Below are 16,722 nucleotides of genomic sequence, written 5' to 3'. Positions count from 1 at the left end.
GTGGAAAAGTCTCCCGCCACTTATTTCCGACCCCCTGAGCACTGCGTCACTTACTACTGAACCCTGAACATTTTATCATGACCCCTGCACTGTTGCACTTGTTATTGTTGAACTGTAATGAAAACAGCAATGGCTACACCAGCTGCACCAATGGAAAATAAAGCCCAAGAAAAAAAAAATTCTATTGCTTTAAGCAAAGGTCATCAAAGTGGTTGTAAACCCTTACATATACCCAGTGAAGTGACTGGCATCAGGTGATATGCAGAGATGAAACAAATCTTCCTATATAAAAGTTGTACCCGTTTATCCGCAGTCTTCCCTACATCCGTTCGAAGTGCAGCACTTATAAAGCTTGTGTGAGCATTCAGAAAAAAGGGGGTGGAGAGCTGAAGTTACACAATACACAGAAACAGAGTGGAGGCTGTCGATAAGCTGGAAATTCCTCCCCATCAACATTTTTCCCTTGGTGACAGGAAAACTTGCTAATAGCAGGTGGACAAGGCAGAAGACAGTACACACTATAGGGGTATATGCTTAGTTCATATTTTATGTCTGAGGTTTACAACCACTTTTTAAGTATTTTATTTTAAGTAATTTTAAGTAATAAATATGGATGTGATAATGACCTGGATGTATATTGAACTACAATGAGGAAGAATGACAAATAACTTAGAAAATTTGATCATACTATACCTCAGATGGAAATTGCATGACAAATTTTGATGGTAGGTCAGCATTTCGCAAATTCTCCCACTCCTAAAAGGTAATAGCAGCAAGGTTAAATCTGTGAAGTGGATTTTGACATGAGCACCAGTTAACAACTGAGGAAATCTACAGTTTTGTCCAAAGTCTAGTTGTTCTAAATTTTGGTAAATTTCAGTGTGCATATTTCAAGCTCAAATGTTCACCCTATTTGGCAATTGTTGGTGGGATAGTCAATGGTCATTTAAGAGCTCTACATTTTATTCTTTTACCATAAAACTATAGTGAATGTATACCAAACTTGATGAATTTAAGTCAAGTTTATGGTCTTTCCAAAAATCAAGCAAGCATACCAGTGGTATTACTTGCAGCTTCGCGATACAACCTCTGCATAGTGGAACAGAATTATTTAGACACAGTATTAGCCTATTTTCTTTTACTGTGTTTTAACAGCATGATACATTTCTAACCTAAGCCTAAACATATACAATACAGACATAAAAAATATTGCAGAATTGAAGATTAAGAGTTAAGAGTATCCTCCATAGTTGCACATACAGAATTTACATACAGTAAGCCTTTATATGATTAGACATACATTTTTTGGTTGGGCTAGTGGTCGGCTTCATCATTTTGTTTGAACCAGTTTACAGGATGTTGACGTTCAGATGCAATATATAAATATTGGCAGGGATATTTATGAGCTGGAAGCCAGACATGCTTACATAGTTACATAGTTAGTGAGGTTGAAAAAAGACATCCGTCCATCCAGTTCAACCTATGATGTGTGTGTGTGTGTTTGCTGTTAACCGTACATTGTATACCCCTGTATGTTGTGGTCTTTAAGGTGCCCATCTAATAGTTTTTTGAAACTATCAATGCTCCCTGCTGATACGACTGCTTGTGGAAGAGAATTCCACATCCTTACCGCTCTTACAGTGAAGAACCCCTTACGCACTTTAAGGTTAAACCGCCTTTCCTCTAGTTTTAGTGAGTGGCCACGTGTCTTATTGTATCTCCTTTCACTGAATAGTTTGTTCCTTATGCTAGGGTCACCAGTACAGTATTTGTACATTGATATCATATCCCCCTCAATCGTCTCTTTTCCAGAGAGAAAAAGTTCAGTGCTTGTAGTCTTTCCTCATAGCTGATGTCCTCCATTCCCCTAATTATTTTTGTTGCCCTTCTCTGGACTCTTTCCAGTTCCAGCACATCCTTCCTGAGGACCGGTGCCCAGAACTGGACAGCATACTCCAGATGTGGCCGGTCAAGCGTCTTGTACAGTGGGAGAATAATCTCTTTATTTCTGGAGTGAATCCCCTTTTTTATGCATCCCAGTATTCTGTTGGCTTTGCTTGCAGCGGCTTGGCATTGCATGCCACTGCCAAGCCTGTTGTCTACCAGTACCCCCAGGTCCTTTTCCATCCTAGACTCACCCAGAGGTTCCCCCCTAGTGAGTAGCTTGTTTTCTGGTTTCTGGCCCCCAAGTGCATTACTTTACATTTTTCAACATTAAACCTCATCTGTCATGTAGTTGCCCACCCCATTATTTTGTTCAGGTCCGCTTGTAAGGTTTCCACATCCTGCATAGAAGATATTGGCATGCTTAGTTTAGTATCATCCGCAAATACTGAGATTGTACTAGATATCCCCTCCTCTAGATCATTTATGAATAAATTAAACAGGATTGGTCCCAGGACAGAACCCTGGGGGACCCCACTTTCCACACCCGCCCAATCCGAGTACTCCCCATTAATCACCACCTTCTGGACTCTCCCATGGAGCCAATTCTCTATCCAGGTACTCACCTTATGGTCCATACCTACCTTCCTTAGTTTGTACAGTAAGCATTGTGGGGAACAGTGTCAAAGGCCTTTGCAAAGTCCAGATACACCACATCCACAGGCTTTCCTTCATCTAGGTGGCAGCTCACTTCATCGTAGAAGGTTAATAGATTGGTTTGGCAAGAACGATTTTTCATGAATCCATCCTGATTACTACTAATAATACCGTTTTCATTACTAAAGTCTTGTATGTGGTCCCTTAACATCCCCTCCAAAATCTTGCAGACTACAGATGTTAGGCTGACCGGCCTATAGTTACCCGGGATATATCTCGGCCCCTTTTTAAATATTGGTACCATGTTGTCTTTTTTCCAATCAGCTGGCACAATACCCATCTGTAAACTATCGTTAAAGATCAAGAATAATGGTCTGGCAATCACCTGGCTGAGCTCTTTAAGAACCCTCGGGTGCAAGCCATCCGGTCCCGGTGATTTATTTATGTTAAGTTTCTCTAGTTTAGTTCTAAAGGCCCGAACACACGTACCGATTGTCGGCCGAAACTGTTCGGCCGCCGAACGATCGGCCGATTTTCGGCTTGTTAGTATGATGCTTCCGACAGCGCACTTTCGGCCGAACAGAATCTGTCGTGCAAGCATTAAAATTTTTGTATGCCGACACCAGAACGGCCGATTGTTCGCCAGTCAGTACAGAATTCGGCCGACAGACAGCAGATTTCCAAGACTGGGCATGCTCAGAAAAGAAAAAAGACAAGGAAAGTTAACCATCACATGACATCACTTCTGCAGTCGGCTGTTGTTGGCCGACAAAATTCGTGTGCAGTCTTTTGCACTTTTCAACAGACAAGACAGCCCTCGGACAAAAGACGGCCGATCGTTCGGCCGACGATCGGTATGTGTGTACGGGGCTTTAGTCTATCTTCTGTTAGCCATGGCGGCACTTCCTGAGGTGTGTTGTTTAGTTTGGCCTTACAAGCTGGGTTAGTGTAGCCCTCCGATTCTTTTGTGAAGACTGAAGAGAAGAAATTATTTAACACTTCCGCCTTTTCTCTGTCCTCAGTGGCCATATTTCCTTTGTCATCTTTTATGGGGCCAATGTGTTCTGGCCTAGCTTTCTTACTGTTTATATACTTGGGGTTCTTTTTACTCTCCTCCGCTATATGTCTCTCGTGTTCTATTTTAGCCGCCCTGATTTCGTCTTTACATTTCTTATTGCACTCTTTGTAATGCCTAAATGCTGCCAATGACCCCTCAGCCTTGTATTTTTTGAAGGCCTTTTCTTTAGCACTAATATGCATTTTTATGTTGGAGTTTAGCCACCCAGGGTTTAGTTTTGCTCTTTTAAATTTATTTCCCTTTGGAATGCACTGGCCAATCCCCTTGATAAGTATGCTCTTGAAGCACTCCCATTTTTCCTCCGTGTTCTTTGTTCCCAGGGTTCTATCCCATTTGATATTTTCTAGCAGCGAGCGCAGTTTTGGGAAATTGGCTCTTTTGAAATTCAGTGTCCTTACATTACCCTTGTGTTTCCTATGACTGTAATTAATACTGAAACTTATTGACCTATGGTCACTGTTTCCTAAGTTGCCCCGTATTTCTATATCCGTGATCAGGTCCTAATTGTTGGTAATCAGTGGGTCAAGTACCGCATTGTTTCTTGTCGGAGCATTCACCATCTGACCCATGAAATTGTCCTGCAAAACATTTAGGAACTGCCGAGCCTTGGCTGAGTGTGCGATTCCTTCTGCCCAGTCTATATCTGGATAATTAAAGTCCCCCATTATAATGACATTTCCCATCCTTGCTGCCAATCCTATCTGTAAAATGAGGTCCGCCTCCCCCTCCTCCCTCTGGTTGGGGGGCCTGTAGCATACGCCCAATATTACCTTCCCCACCATGCCTTCCCTTTGAAGCTCTACCCATAGGGATTCTGCCTCATCCTTAGCTCCATTATTAATATCATCCCTTATATTTATCTGTACACTGTTCTTAATATACAGACATACTCCTCCCCCTTTTTTACCTTCTCTATCTCTGCGATAAAGGGAATACCCCTGAATGGTCGCCATCCAGTCATGGGAGCTGTCAAACCAAGTCTCTGTTATCCCCATAAAATCTAAGTCCTCCTCAAGCTCCAGCTCTCCCATCTTGTTGGCCAGGCTTCTGGCATTGGTATACAAACCTCTTAAATTTTATCCGGTTACATATATCCTCATTTGATGTTTTTAGGCTGCTCTCTTGATTTTTCCCCATACCCACCCTGGGTTTAGGAGCTCCGAACACCCTACCGCTAATGCCCCCATTTATGCCCTCTGAATCTTGCTTTCCACTGGCTAACTCTACATCTGTGCCCTCCCCCCGTCACCTAGTTTAAAAGCCCCTCTAACTTTTCGGCCATCCTTTCACCCAGTACGACTGCACCCTCCCCATTTAGGTACAATCCGTCCCTGCCAAAGAGCCGGTGGCCGACTGAGAAGTCGGCCCAGTTCTCCAGGAACCCGAAACCCTCCTTACTACACCAGCTCCTCAGCCACTTGTTAACTTTTCCTAGTATTTCTGAAAATACTACCTTGGAGGTCCTACTCCTCAACTTAGCTCCTAAGTCCCTGAAATCATTTAGGACTCTCCATCTTCCTCTGCCTATGTCATTGGTACCCACGTGTACCATGACAGCTGGGTCTTCCCCAGCCCCACCCAATAATCTGTCCACCGGATGCGCGATGTGCCGAACCCAAGCGCCCGGCAAACAACGGTCTGTGTGACAGATTACACTGTCTGTCCTTCTAATAATTGAGTCCCCTACCATCAGCACCTGTCTTTCCTTTCCCTTTCTCCCGGCTTAAAGGACAACAGCACCTTTTTATTAAAAATACACTAGCAAACGTTTGTACATTCAATAAATGGACTAAATACTGCAGTGTGCATCAGATGCAATGGAGGTGAATGCCAGAGTGAAGGTTGGATACAGTGACAGCGAGTATCGTAATATAGCGTGGTATGATTTCTACAATGCACATCAGGTTTAGTGGCAGAAACTACCAGAGTATTAATCAGGTGCAGTGGTGGCAACTGCCAGAGTGTGTGTTGGGTAAAGTGGTGGCACCACACGGTCAAGGGCTGTAATCCTATTCCTGTGACTTGAACCCTATTTGCTGCTGCTTGTCCAGGTTGCCAACAAGTCCTGGAGCACTCTTGCTTTAAAGCAAAGACAAACTCAAGTTTGGTAGTGTGAATAGTGCGCCTACCCACAACCACTTCCTTGGATATAAAAAAAAATGCCTGTGCAGTAACAAATGCTCAGAGGTGCTTGTCAACAACTTGCAGACAAACACCTTGTTGCACCACTTGGCATGAAAAAATGGGATTTTTGACTTACCGTAAAATCCATTTCTCTGATGTTCATTGACGGACACAGCTCCTTATCTTCTTGACCATTAAGTTATACTGTCCCTACAGGAGTAGGACACAGTGGCGTCACTGGGGTTGGTGTCACCTGGTGCGGTAAACATGGTGACACCATGTTGTCCTGCAGCTACTCCTAGCACAAATCACCCCAAACCCCTCTCCTAACATAAATCTCCTCAACCCCCCCCCCTCGCACAAATCCCCCCAATCCCCTCTCCTGGCGGCACAAATCCCCCCAATCCCCTCTCCCAGCACAAACCCCTCCTGCCTCAAAAATCTCCCCAATCCCCTCTCCTAGCAAAAATATTCCCTCCTAGCACAAATCCCCCAATCCCCTCTTATAGCACAATTCCCTCCTCCTGCACAAACTTCCCATCTCAGCACCAATGAGTGTTACCCCCCCTTCATTGTGTGAAGTTCCCCTGGCCTTTGAGCTCCCCCACCCCCAACTTACAGGTAGGATACCGGGTAGAGGTGCGGGTTGTGCTGTGCTCTCTCACTGCTGTCAGTGGAGCGCTCTTCCATACAGCAGATGACACAGGATCGGATGACCGCTCATCTCTCGACAGCAGGGAATGAAGCAAACATCAGTAGATGCAAGAGCGATCCTGTGTCATATGCTTTATGGAGGATCGCTCTTCTGAGAGGGAGGGGAGAACACAGCCCACAATCCTGGCTCTCTGATCTCTGTCCTCTCCTTTGCAGACTTAACTGCTCCAGGCTGCTTTCCCCTTGTCTCGTCCGTGAGTGCAGAGATAGGGGGGAAGGCACTCAGCGGCCAGGTACAGCATCTATTAAAAGACCGGCCTCTGGGGGTACAACTAAAATCAGCACCCCCTCTAGATCCAATGATGGTGTCAACCCTCTGGCAGGTGTAACCAGGTGCGGTCTTCACCCCCTGCGCCCCCATAGTGACACCACTGGTAGGACACTAGGCAGGAAAAAGCTGAACTACGCCTATGTGGCAATCCCAAGAGGTATACTCCCACTCTCAGCTATAGGCACTTAGTTTTGTTACAAGCCGTGTCAGAAGAAAGCCAACCCCACAGAGGGGTGGGTGCTGTGTCCGTCAATGACCTTGCAAACCTGCATCACTGACGCCTGATGACAGAAGGCCCAGGAAGCACTAAGTGCCTGAGTAGAGTGCGCCTTAACAGGGAAAGGAGGAACCTGACCCCTAATGGAAAAGGCTTGAATCACTGTCTATCTGATCCATCTAGAAATGGTCGCAGCAGAAGCAGCCAACTCTTTTTGAGGTCCTTCAGTGAGTACAAATAGTGAGTCTGACTTCCTAAAAGAATCCGTAGCTTCCAGGTACACCGACTGCCCGAACCACATCCAGAGAATGCAAGGCAATTTCCTTAGGATGTTTAGGCCTGGGACATAGGGAAGGAAACACAATGTCTTCATTCAAATGGAAATCAGGGATGACCTCTGGAAGGAACAACAGGCAGTGAGGAAGAACCACCTTATCTCTGTGAACCACCAGGTAAGGTGAACGACAAGACAATGCTGCCAGCTCCGACACCCTGCGTGCAGAAGAAATAGCCACCAAAAAGGTCACGTTCTGGGACAATGTAAGAAGTGGAACCTCACAAACACTTTCGAAAGGAGGTTTCTGAAGAACTGACAGCACCAAATTGAGGTCCCACAGCGGCAATGGAGACCGCACTGGAGAAGCCAAATGTCGAACTCCCTGGAGAAAGGCATGCACCAAGGAATGTGTGGCCAATGGACGTTAAAAGAAAACCCCCAAGGCCGAAAACCTGGCACTTGATAGTACTCCAGGCCAGAAGTTGCTTAACCACTTTAAGAACGCAAGGATTTGTCCCCTTAATGACCAGGCCATATTTTGCGATTCGGCACTGCGTTAATTTAACCGACAATTGCGTGGTGGTGTGATGCTGTACCTAAATAAAATTGAGGTCCTTTTTTTCCCCAAAAATAGAGCTTTTTTTTTGGTGGTATTTGATCACCTGTGCGATTTTAATTTTTTTGCGCTATAAACAAAAAAAGAGCGACAATTTTGAAAAAAAAAATAATTTTTTTAAAATTCGGCTTTATAACATTCCCAAAAAAAATAAATAAATAAAAATCAACTTTTTTTTTAACATTTCAGGCCAATTTGTTTTCTGCTACATATTTTTGGTAAAAAAAAAAAAAAAAACACGCAATAAGCGTATTTTGATTGGTTTGCGCAAAAGTTATTGCGTCTACTAACTACGGGAAAGATTTAAGTCATTGTTATTGTTTTTTTTTTTTTATACTAGTAATGGCGGTGATCTGCGAATTTTGTGGGCCTGCAACATTGCGGCGGACAGATCGGACCCCTAACTGACATTTTTGACAGATTTGGGGGGGACCAGTGACATTACTACAGTAATCAGTGCTAAAAATATGCACTGTTACTATAATAATGCCATTGGTAGGGAAGGGGTTAACCCTGGGGGTGGTCAAGGGGTAAATGTGAGCCTAGGGGAGTGATTCTAACTGTCGGGGGGGCATGGCTTCTGAAATGACCATAGAGACATGTGATCCTTCCAGGGGAGAAGAACAGTCAGCTGTGTTTACAACAGCTGACCATCCTTTTCTCTCAGCGGCGGAATGATCGCGGGTGTCAGGCGGCAATCTGAGCCCGCTGCATCGGCTTGCCCACTGATGAGCCCCCTAGCCTCCTGCTCGCGACCAACGTATACCTATGTCGGTTTGCCCAGGAGCAGCTGCTTGCCGCAGTATAACTGCGGCGGACGGTTGTAAAGCGGTTAACCACCCGTTTGAGGAAAGCCAATATCCGAGCCACCGAAAAGGAGCGAGGGTGAACCCCAAGAGACTCACAACCACGCAATGTACGTCTTCCAAGTACGATGGTAGATCTTCTACCTTTTAAAAGCGTAGGAATCACGATTCAGACAAACCTCTATCCTTCAGCACCTCTCTTTCAACAGCCAAGCCGTTAAAGCCACCGACTGTAAAGCAGGATGTAAGATTTGCTCTTGGGACAGCAGATCTTCCCTGAGAGGAAGTCTCCAAGGAGCATCAGCTGCTAGCTGTAGCAGGTTGGCATACCAAGACCGGCGAGGCCAGTCTGGAGCCACCAGAATGACAGGAATCCCTTCCACCTCGATTCTGTTTAGGAGTTTTGGCAGAGGTTTGAGGGTGGGGGGGGGGGGGGGGTAAGGGCGTAAATCAGACAATATTGACTCCAAAGGGCCACTAAGGCCTCTGTGGCGTTAGCTAGAGGATCCTGAGACTGTGCCTCAAAGCTCTGTATCTTCCTGTTGAGATGAGAGGCCAACAGGTCCACCTCGGGAGTACCCCATCAGAGACACAACTGATGAAACACCTCCGGATGAAGCGACCATTCCCCCTGGTCCAATGCCTATCAATTGAGGTAATCCGCTTGCTGATTTTACACCCTTGGAATGTGTACAGCAGAGAGGGCTGGAATGAATCATTCTGCCCACCTTAGAATACCGGCTACTTCCCGGTGATTGACATAGGACACGGTCGTGGCATTGTCCGATTGAATGTGTACCGGACACCCCTGAAGACGAATTGCCCAATGATCCAGACAAAGTCTGATCGCCCGGAGTTCCAGGACATTGATCGCCAGTCTGGACACTGGAAGAGTCCAGACCCTCTGAGAAAAATCTGTGCCGAGGACACCTCCCCACCCGGACAGGCTGGCACCTGTGGTGACAACCATCCAGTAGAGGGGGGAGAAAGGATTTTCCTTGTTGAAGTGCCAGAGAACGAAGCCACCAGATCAGGAACCCTCTCATACCCCGGCTCAACAGAATCAGATTGTCTAGAGACTGAGAATTCTTGTCAAATTTCACCAGGATCTGCTTTTGCAGAGGTCTTGTGTGGAACTGTGTAAACGGGACCGACTCGAAGGTAGACACCATCAGGCCAGAACCCGCATGCAAGCCCGGAGGGATGACCGTCTGCTGGACAGTGGCTGGAAGCTGAATTGCCTCCTGCAATTTCTGGAGTTTTTTTTAGAGGAAGAAACACTCTGGCTGAGGCCGAGTCTAGAGTCAGACCCAGATAGTTCAGTCGTGTAGGAGGAACCAGAACAGACTTCTGAAGATTCTGAATCCAACCAAACTCCCTCAGAGTTCGCAGAGTAATCTATAAGTTGTCCATCAGAGCAGTCAGAGACTTCGCTCGCAGAAGATGATCGTACAGGTACCCCAATACCTCGATCCACCACTGACGCAACAATGCTAGTACCAGGGCCAACACTTTTGTGAAGGCTCGAGGAGCAAAGGCGAGACCAAAGGGTAACGACACAGACTGATAATGCTCCTCGCCCACGGCAAAGTGAAAGTAGGCATTCTTGATGTCGATAGAAATGAGAAAATCCCCCTGATATAGGGACACCACTACCGTGCGAATGGACTCTATTCTGAACTTCTGTACTCGCACTAAGTTAAACACCTTGAAGTCCAGAATTGGATGCACCTTGCTTTCCTTCCTGGAAACCGTAAACAGGTTTGAACCCCTGAAAACGTTCCGAAGTCGGAACCAGGACAATCACCCCTTGAAGTAACAAGTCTTGCACTGCCCCAAAGAGACCCCGTAAGCGATATGGGGACAAGCGCAGTTTGGAAGGGAAGATTCTGGAGGATAAGACTGAAACTCGATCTTGTTGCCAGACCGAATGACTTTGTGGACCCACTTGTCCTGTATCAGGGAGGTCCACAGATCCGGAAACCAACAAAGACGTCCCCCCCACCCCAGACACGGGTGAGGGCGCCCCTTCATGCAGAGGAAGACTTGTCCGCAGGTCTGGAAGAGCCCACTCATGGCTTGTCAGACCAGTTCCTCTTGGAACCCCCGGTGGAGGCCCTGAAGAGCTTAGATACCTTATCTTGAGATTCTTAGGGAAGAAAAGGCCTCTTCTGAGCCAAGAAGAATGGCACCATCTACAACGGGGCTCCTTGAAAGCCTGCAGAAGGAGAGTACTCTCTCCCCCTGTGAGGCCCTTAATGATGTCACCCAAGGAAGCTTCAAAAAGGCAATCCCCCCAAAAATGGGAGATCAGATAAGGCCTTCTTATAAGTCTGGTTCGCAGACCAGAATTTCAGCCAGATAATATGCCTAAGGACCACTGCTGAGACAGACAGTCTAGAAATCAAAAGGAGCCGCATTCAAAGAGGCATCACAGACAATCTGTAGCCATTGGACCAATTTATCCGCCAGCTCTGCAAAGGATGAGGGAAGCTGTTCCCCCTCCAGGTCCTGGCGTAAAAGTTTAGCTCACTTGGTCAGAGTTTGCGACACCAGGGCAATAGTAAATATCAGCCTAAGCGACGAACCAGCCACAGTGAACATATGACCGGCCAGATCCTCCAACCTCCTATCAGCCAGATCTTTAAAAGGCCGGGGACTTCTCAACCGGAATTAAAGTGGAGTTCCACCCTATTTTTATACTTACCTCCATCTTCTCGCTCCGGGTCACCTGAAAAAGAAATGGATAATCGCATATTTTTTTTTTTTTTACTTACCTCGTAGCGAAGAAAAAATACTTACCTTACTTCCTTCTTCCTCGGCCGCGGCCCGTCGTCACTTCCTGGCTCTGCAATGATTCCTGGGAGCTGAACGTCATAGCTCCCAGGAATCATTGCGCCTGCACCGGCCCCGACGTCAGTTCCGGGCCGCGCGCGTCATCACCTTCTAAACAGCTTCTGGGCATGCCCAGAAGCTAAAGAGGGATGACGCGCGCGACCCGGAAGTGACGTCGGGGCCGGCGCAGAGCATCGTGGGACCAAAGAAGGCGGAAGAAGACGCCGAAGGTGATCTCGCTGGCTTCAAGCTGCCCACATCTGAGATGGCAGCGCTGGACAAGATGTTTGCAAGGTAAGTATTTGTCCTAACAGGTAAGTGCAACCCGGGACAGATCAGAGGCTAGCCATTGTGGAATGTACTAGCCCTGACTGTCCCGGGGGTATTAAAAAAAAAAAAAAAAAATCCAGGGTGGAACTCCGCTTTAAGGTGGCTTTATTTATCCTGGAAACCGGCGAGTCCACTACAGGTGGGACCATCCATTTTTTAAGCAGGGAATCCTCATAAGGATACCGCATTGCAAAACACTTAGGAACCACAAAAGTGCGTTTTTGACAACCCCACTGTTTTGTAATAATATTATCAAAGTAAGCGGGAAAGGGGAACACCCTCGCTGCCTTGGAGGGCCTGTGGGTGCCAAAAGGGACCGGCATCTCCGACGCAGCATCAGCCGCATCCTCCATCTTTAAAGTTTAATGAACTGACACAATCAGTGCATCCACCAGTGCCTTTTGCGAGGAGCAAGAGGAGTAGAGGAATCATCCTCACTATCTGAGCACGCAGGGTGCGTGGACGCAGATGCAGACCCAGAAGGGTAACTCGCATCCGCGGCGGCCGAATCAGATCTAGGATCTGATGAGACAGATGAAGCAGGTGATGGCGGGGGATGCTTTCTGCTAGCCTGTTTTCCCAAGACCAAATCCACCTTGGACACTAAGGAGTCCAGGACTGTCCGTCAGTGCAGTCAGGGATCGTTGGGACCCAGAGGGCCCCAGCCTCTGCGAGGGGATATGGCGGGGAAATTTGCTCCAGAGACTCCATTAGTGAAGAGGAGTAACCACACACAAAAAAAAAAAAAAGTGTATAACACTGCTAGGGACACCCCCACTGAGCTGGCGGCACCACAGGGCCCAGCACAAAGCACTACTGCTGCTATAGCAGAGAGAGGGAGAGAGAACCCCAGAAAGAGACTTACCACCATTGATCAGGCACTCTCAGCCCCAAGCAAACTGCACACAATGCGGAGATCAGGAAGAGAAAGATCCAAGAGTTAGCATTAGGGGATGAGGAGGGGCTCCCACCGCCAAAATCCCTGCCCATATAGCTTCAAAAGCACGTCCGCCGCTTTTTTCAATGAGAAAAACCACAAGAAAATGGCCACCGAGGCTACACAAACATGGCCGCCGATCAACAGCACAAAAGGCTACAAGAAAATGGCGGCACCATGTGGCCCCTGGGGGCCCCCAGGAGCTCAGAAAATTATCCCAGCAGAAAGGGGGCCATGGCAGGAGCCCCCATCAGGTATAGCCCCCATCTAAAGGTTGACTGTCCAGTCGCCTGCAGTGCGCTCCCCCCACCCCCATTGCCAGCTTGACACCCCAGACTGACCTAAAAGGTATGGTCACACCATGGGAGGGGAGGGGTGGTGGGCAGATGGGGGGGTAACAAGCATGCAGAAGACCACCGAGAAAAAAAGGGGGGAGCGCTGCATCGGAAGGAGGGGAACCCAGGTGTCCAACCATCCCATGTCTATCCCAAAACCCTCCAAGGGTAGAGGGGGGACAGCTACTTACCATACCAAGAACAAGGTGGGCACCACTCCTGATAGACCAGCGCTCCATCGGAATAGGGGGCTGTCGGCCAGGAGGAACGCTGCAACTCAGGTCCAGGCCAGGTCGTAAGTGCCCTCGCGAGATGTTTAACTCGCAGGGCCAGCCCCCGTCCAGTGGAGCTGAGGCCTGCATGCGCTCACTAGCCAGACTGGGGGGACCCTCTGGATCTAGATTATCCAGTTCATCGCCCGGTCTGGCAGTTGAAAAAGTTCCATTTAAAAAGGAAAAAAATTGCCAGGACCAGAGATCCCAGCAAGGAACTAGGTCCTTACTCCTGACTAAGCAGAAAAAAAACAGAGTGCCTATAGCTGAGAGTGGGAGTATACCCCCTAGGACTGCCCCATAAGCATAATCAAGCTTTTTTTCTGCCTAGTGTCTTATTCCTGTAGGGGCAGTATAACCCAATGGTCAAGAAGATAAAGAGCTGTGTCAGTCAATGAATAAAAGGGAATATTTCACTTCAAAACCCCTGAGCTCATTTGCTGGACAAGCTTCATCTCTAAGAGCCCTCCCTGCTAAGCCCTATAAAACTGTAGGAAAGCCAAAACTGGCAATTATCACCTGCGCACAAGAATTAAGGGGAAAGCAGTCCAGTCAATTGTATGGGGGCAAGGAACCTGTGCATGTACTTTAGCAGGTGGCCTCTCATGTCTTCATATTTGTAGCTGCTACCTTCAAAACTTTTATTCAGAAGGATAAAAGCAGTGTTATGGCAGCTAGAACCAATGCATGCACTGTAGCATGGCAGATCACCACAATGCACTGGTTAATGCTGCCCATATTGAGGAGTGCTCTTTCCTCCCTACTAAGCATGCACACTCTTGATGGTGATATCAGCAAATATGCTGTGGAATTCCATGGAAGCCTGATAGCAATGTGAAAGGATGCTTGAGGAAGCATACTTTTTTTCTCTTCATGCCCCTTAAATCTGCACTACTGCAACTTTTAGTACTGCAAAAGTGCAGGTTAATGCTGCAGTATTGCTGGTGATAACCCTCTGCTGTACTGCCTGCTCCACAGCCCACCCATGCCTCCATTTTTACAAAACTAGACGCCCATTACATACAAGTCCAGAGGATGAAAAATCAAACTTTTTTTTCCTTTTTCAATAACTTTTATTTTAATTTTTACAAAATGTACAAAACCAAGTACAAACTTTTTCAGAGTCAATTCCATAGCAAGTGGGCTTGAACAAGTAGGCTTAACAAAAAAAAAAATGTAGACCACATAGGGTCCCATAACTGTATATTAGAGCAGCACGATTCTGGGTAAAATGAGAATCACAATTTTTTGCTTAGAATAAAGATCATGATTCTCGGCTTAACATCATCTTTTACATTATACAAAAAAATTGGGCTAACTTTACATTTTTTTTTTTTTTTTAATTAAAGTGTATTTTTCCACCCAAAAAATGCGTTTGAATACAGTGTGACATAAAAGATTGCAAAGATCGCCATTTTATTCTCTAGGGTCTCTGCTAAAGAAGGAAAAAATATATAATATATATATATATATATATATATATATATATATATATATATATATATCTTAGAAATTTTGTAAGAACTTACCGTTAAATTCTTTTCTCTGAGTCCTCTGACAGTCGCCGCCCGTTCAGTCAGCCTTCATTAGTGGGTAATGGCGCCCTCTGCAGGAGCAAGCTAGGCAGTTTTAAATGGTTTAAAAAAAAACTTTTTACACTTAGGCACACCTCCAGGGGGCCGCACTTTGCCATTATCCTGATCCAGTTACCACTGTCCCTCAGTTTGTAGCAAGCAGTACCGGAAGGCAATAACCCCAAGATCAAAGAACCAGAGGGGCGGGGGCGGTGACTGTCAGAGGACTCAGAGAAAAGAATTTTACGGTAAGTTCTTACAAAAATTTTATTTTCTCTTACGTCCTCTGACAGCCTTCACTAGTGGGATGTCCAAAAGCAGTGCAGGTGTGAGGGGTGGGAAGACGAAACCTACTAAAAAGGTAACGTATCAACCAGGCCAGAAAAAACAACTGAGTCAACAGGGCAACAAAGCTCAAAACAGGAGCTAACCCAGAACAAAAAACACCCCAGGAAGAGACAGAAAAAAACACGTCTCTTCAAACAACCGCCGCACTCAAAACCTTGCATCCAAAAAAAGCATCCGAGGATACCAGCACATAGTTCTGTAGAATTTTGTGAAAGTGTGCACAGACGACCACCTGAGCCACAGAAGCCTGATGGCGAAAAGCCCAAGGGGCACTGACAGCTCTAGTAGAATGTGCTTTACAGGGAAAGGAGGAACCTGACCCTTGATTGAACAGGCCTGAACAATCGTCTGTCTGATCCACTTAGAAATGGTTGCCGCGGACGCAGCCAAACCCTTCCGAGGTCCCTCAGGAAGGACAAACAGAGAATCAGACTTCCTAAAAGATCACATCCAAGGAATGCAAGGCAAATTCTTTGGGATGCTTGGGCTTCGCACAAAGCGAAGGTAACACCACATTGGGGAGAAAAGACTGATTGGGTCGCAAGACCACTTTATCCCTATGAACCACCAGATAAGGCAAACGGCAAGACAGAGCCGCCAATTCAGACACTCTGCGAGCAGATGTGATAGCAACCAGAAGAGCAACTTTCTGGGACAACACAGGCAGAGCAATGTTTTCAAAGGGAGGCCGTTGTAACACGGATAACACCAAATTCAGGTCCCAGGGAGGCAAAGGAGCCTTCCTCGGGGGAGCCAGATGCAGCACCCCTTGGATAAAGGTGCGAATCAAGGAATTAGTCGCCAAGGGACTCTGGAACAGAATGGCTAAGGCCGATAACTGACCCTTTATCGTGGTCAGCGCCAAACGCTGATCCACACCTTCCTGCCAGAAGGCCAAAGTCCTTGCCACCGAAAAGGAGCGGGGTTGAAACCCTTGCGACTCACACCAGGCAATATACGCCTTCCAGGTGCGATATACAATTGTTCTAGAGGTAGCTTTCCAAGCCTTCAATAAGGTAGGAATGACAGCATTCGGAAGACCCCTATCTCTCAACACCTGGCTTTCAACAGCCACGCCGTCAAAGCCAGAGACTGTAAAGCAGGATGGAAGATCGGCCCTTGAGACAGAAGATAGTCTCTCAGCGGAAGCCGCCAGAGGCTCAACGACCATCTGTACGATTTCAGCGTACCAAGACCGACGCGGCCAGTCCGGGGCTACCAGAATGACCTGCATCCATTCCAACGTCAACCTGCGGAGGAAACTGGATAACAGTAGAACTGGAGGGAAGGCATAAATCAGCCGATATCGATGCCAAGGCACAACTAACGCATGTGTGGCGTTCGCCAGAGGATCGCAGGTTCTGGCCACGAATCTTCCCACCTTGTTGTTGAGGCAGAACGCGAACAGGTCCACGTCTGGAGACCCTCCCCGGGCACACAGGAGGTG

The 16,722-nt window shown here is 47.0% G+C and overlaps 1 protein-coding gene across 1 annotated transcript in view; it reads right to left on the bottom strand.

Annotated features, from left to right (window-relative positions):
• Window positions 1-16,722, bottom strand: part of LOC309549718 (interferon-induced, double-stranded RNA-activated protein kinase-like) — a 363,835-nt gene that overhangs the window by 51,769 nt on the left and 295,344 nt on the right. Inside the window, exon 16 of the mRNA XM_082250192.1 lies at window positions 694-756. Within this exon, the coding sequence (XP_082106318.1) occupies window positions 694-756 (63 nt within the window). The remainder of the gene's footprint in view (window positions 1-693; window positions 757-16,722) is intronic.

This window comes from Pelophylax lessonae (genome assembly GCF_965119305.1).
Source record: "Pelophylax lessonae genome assembly, chromosome: 3".
Taxonomy (NCBI): domain Eukaryota; kingdom Metazoa; phylum Chordata; class Amphibia; order Anura; family Ranidae; genus Pelophylax; species Pelophylax lessonae.
The sequence above is the reverse complement of the archived record's forward strand: the minus strand, read 5'-3'. Positions and strand labels throughout refer to the sequence as shown.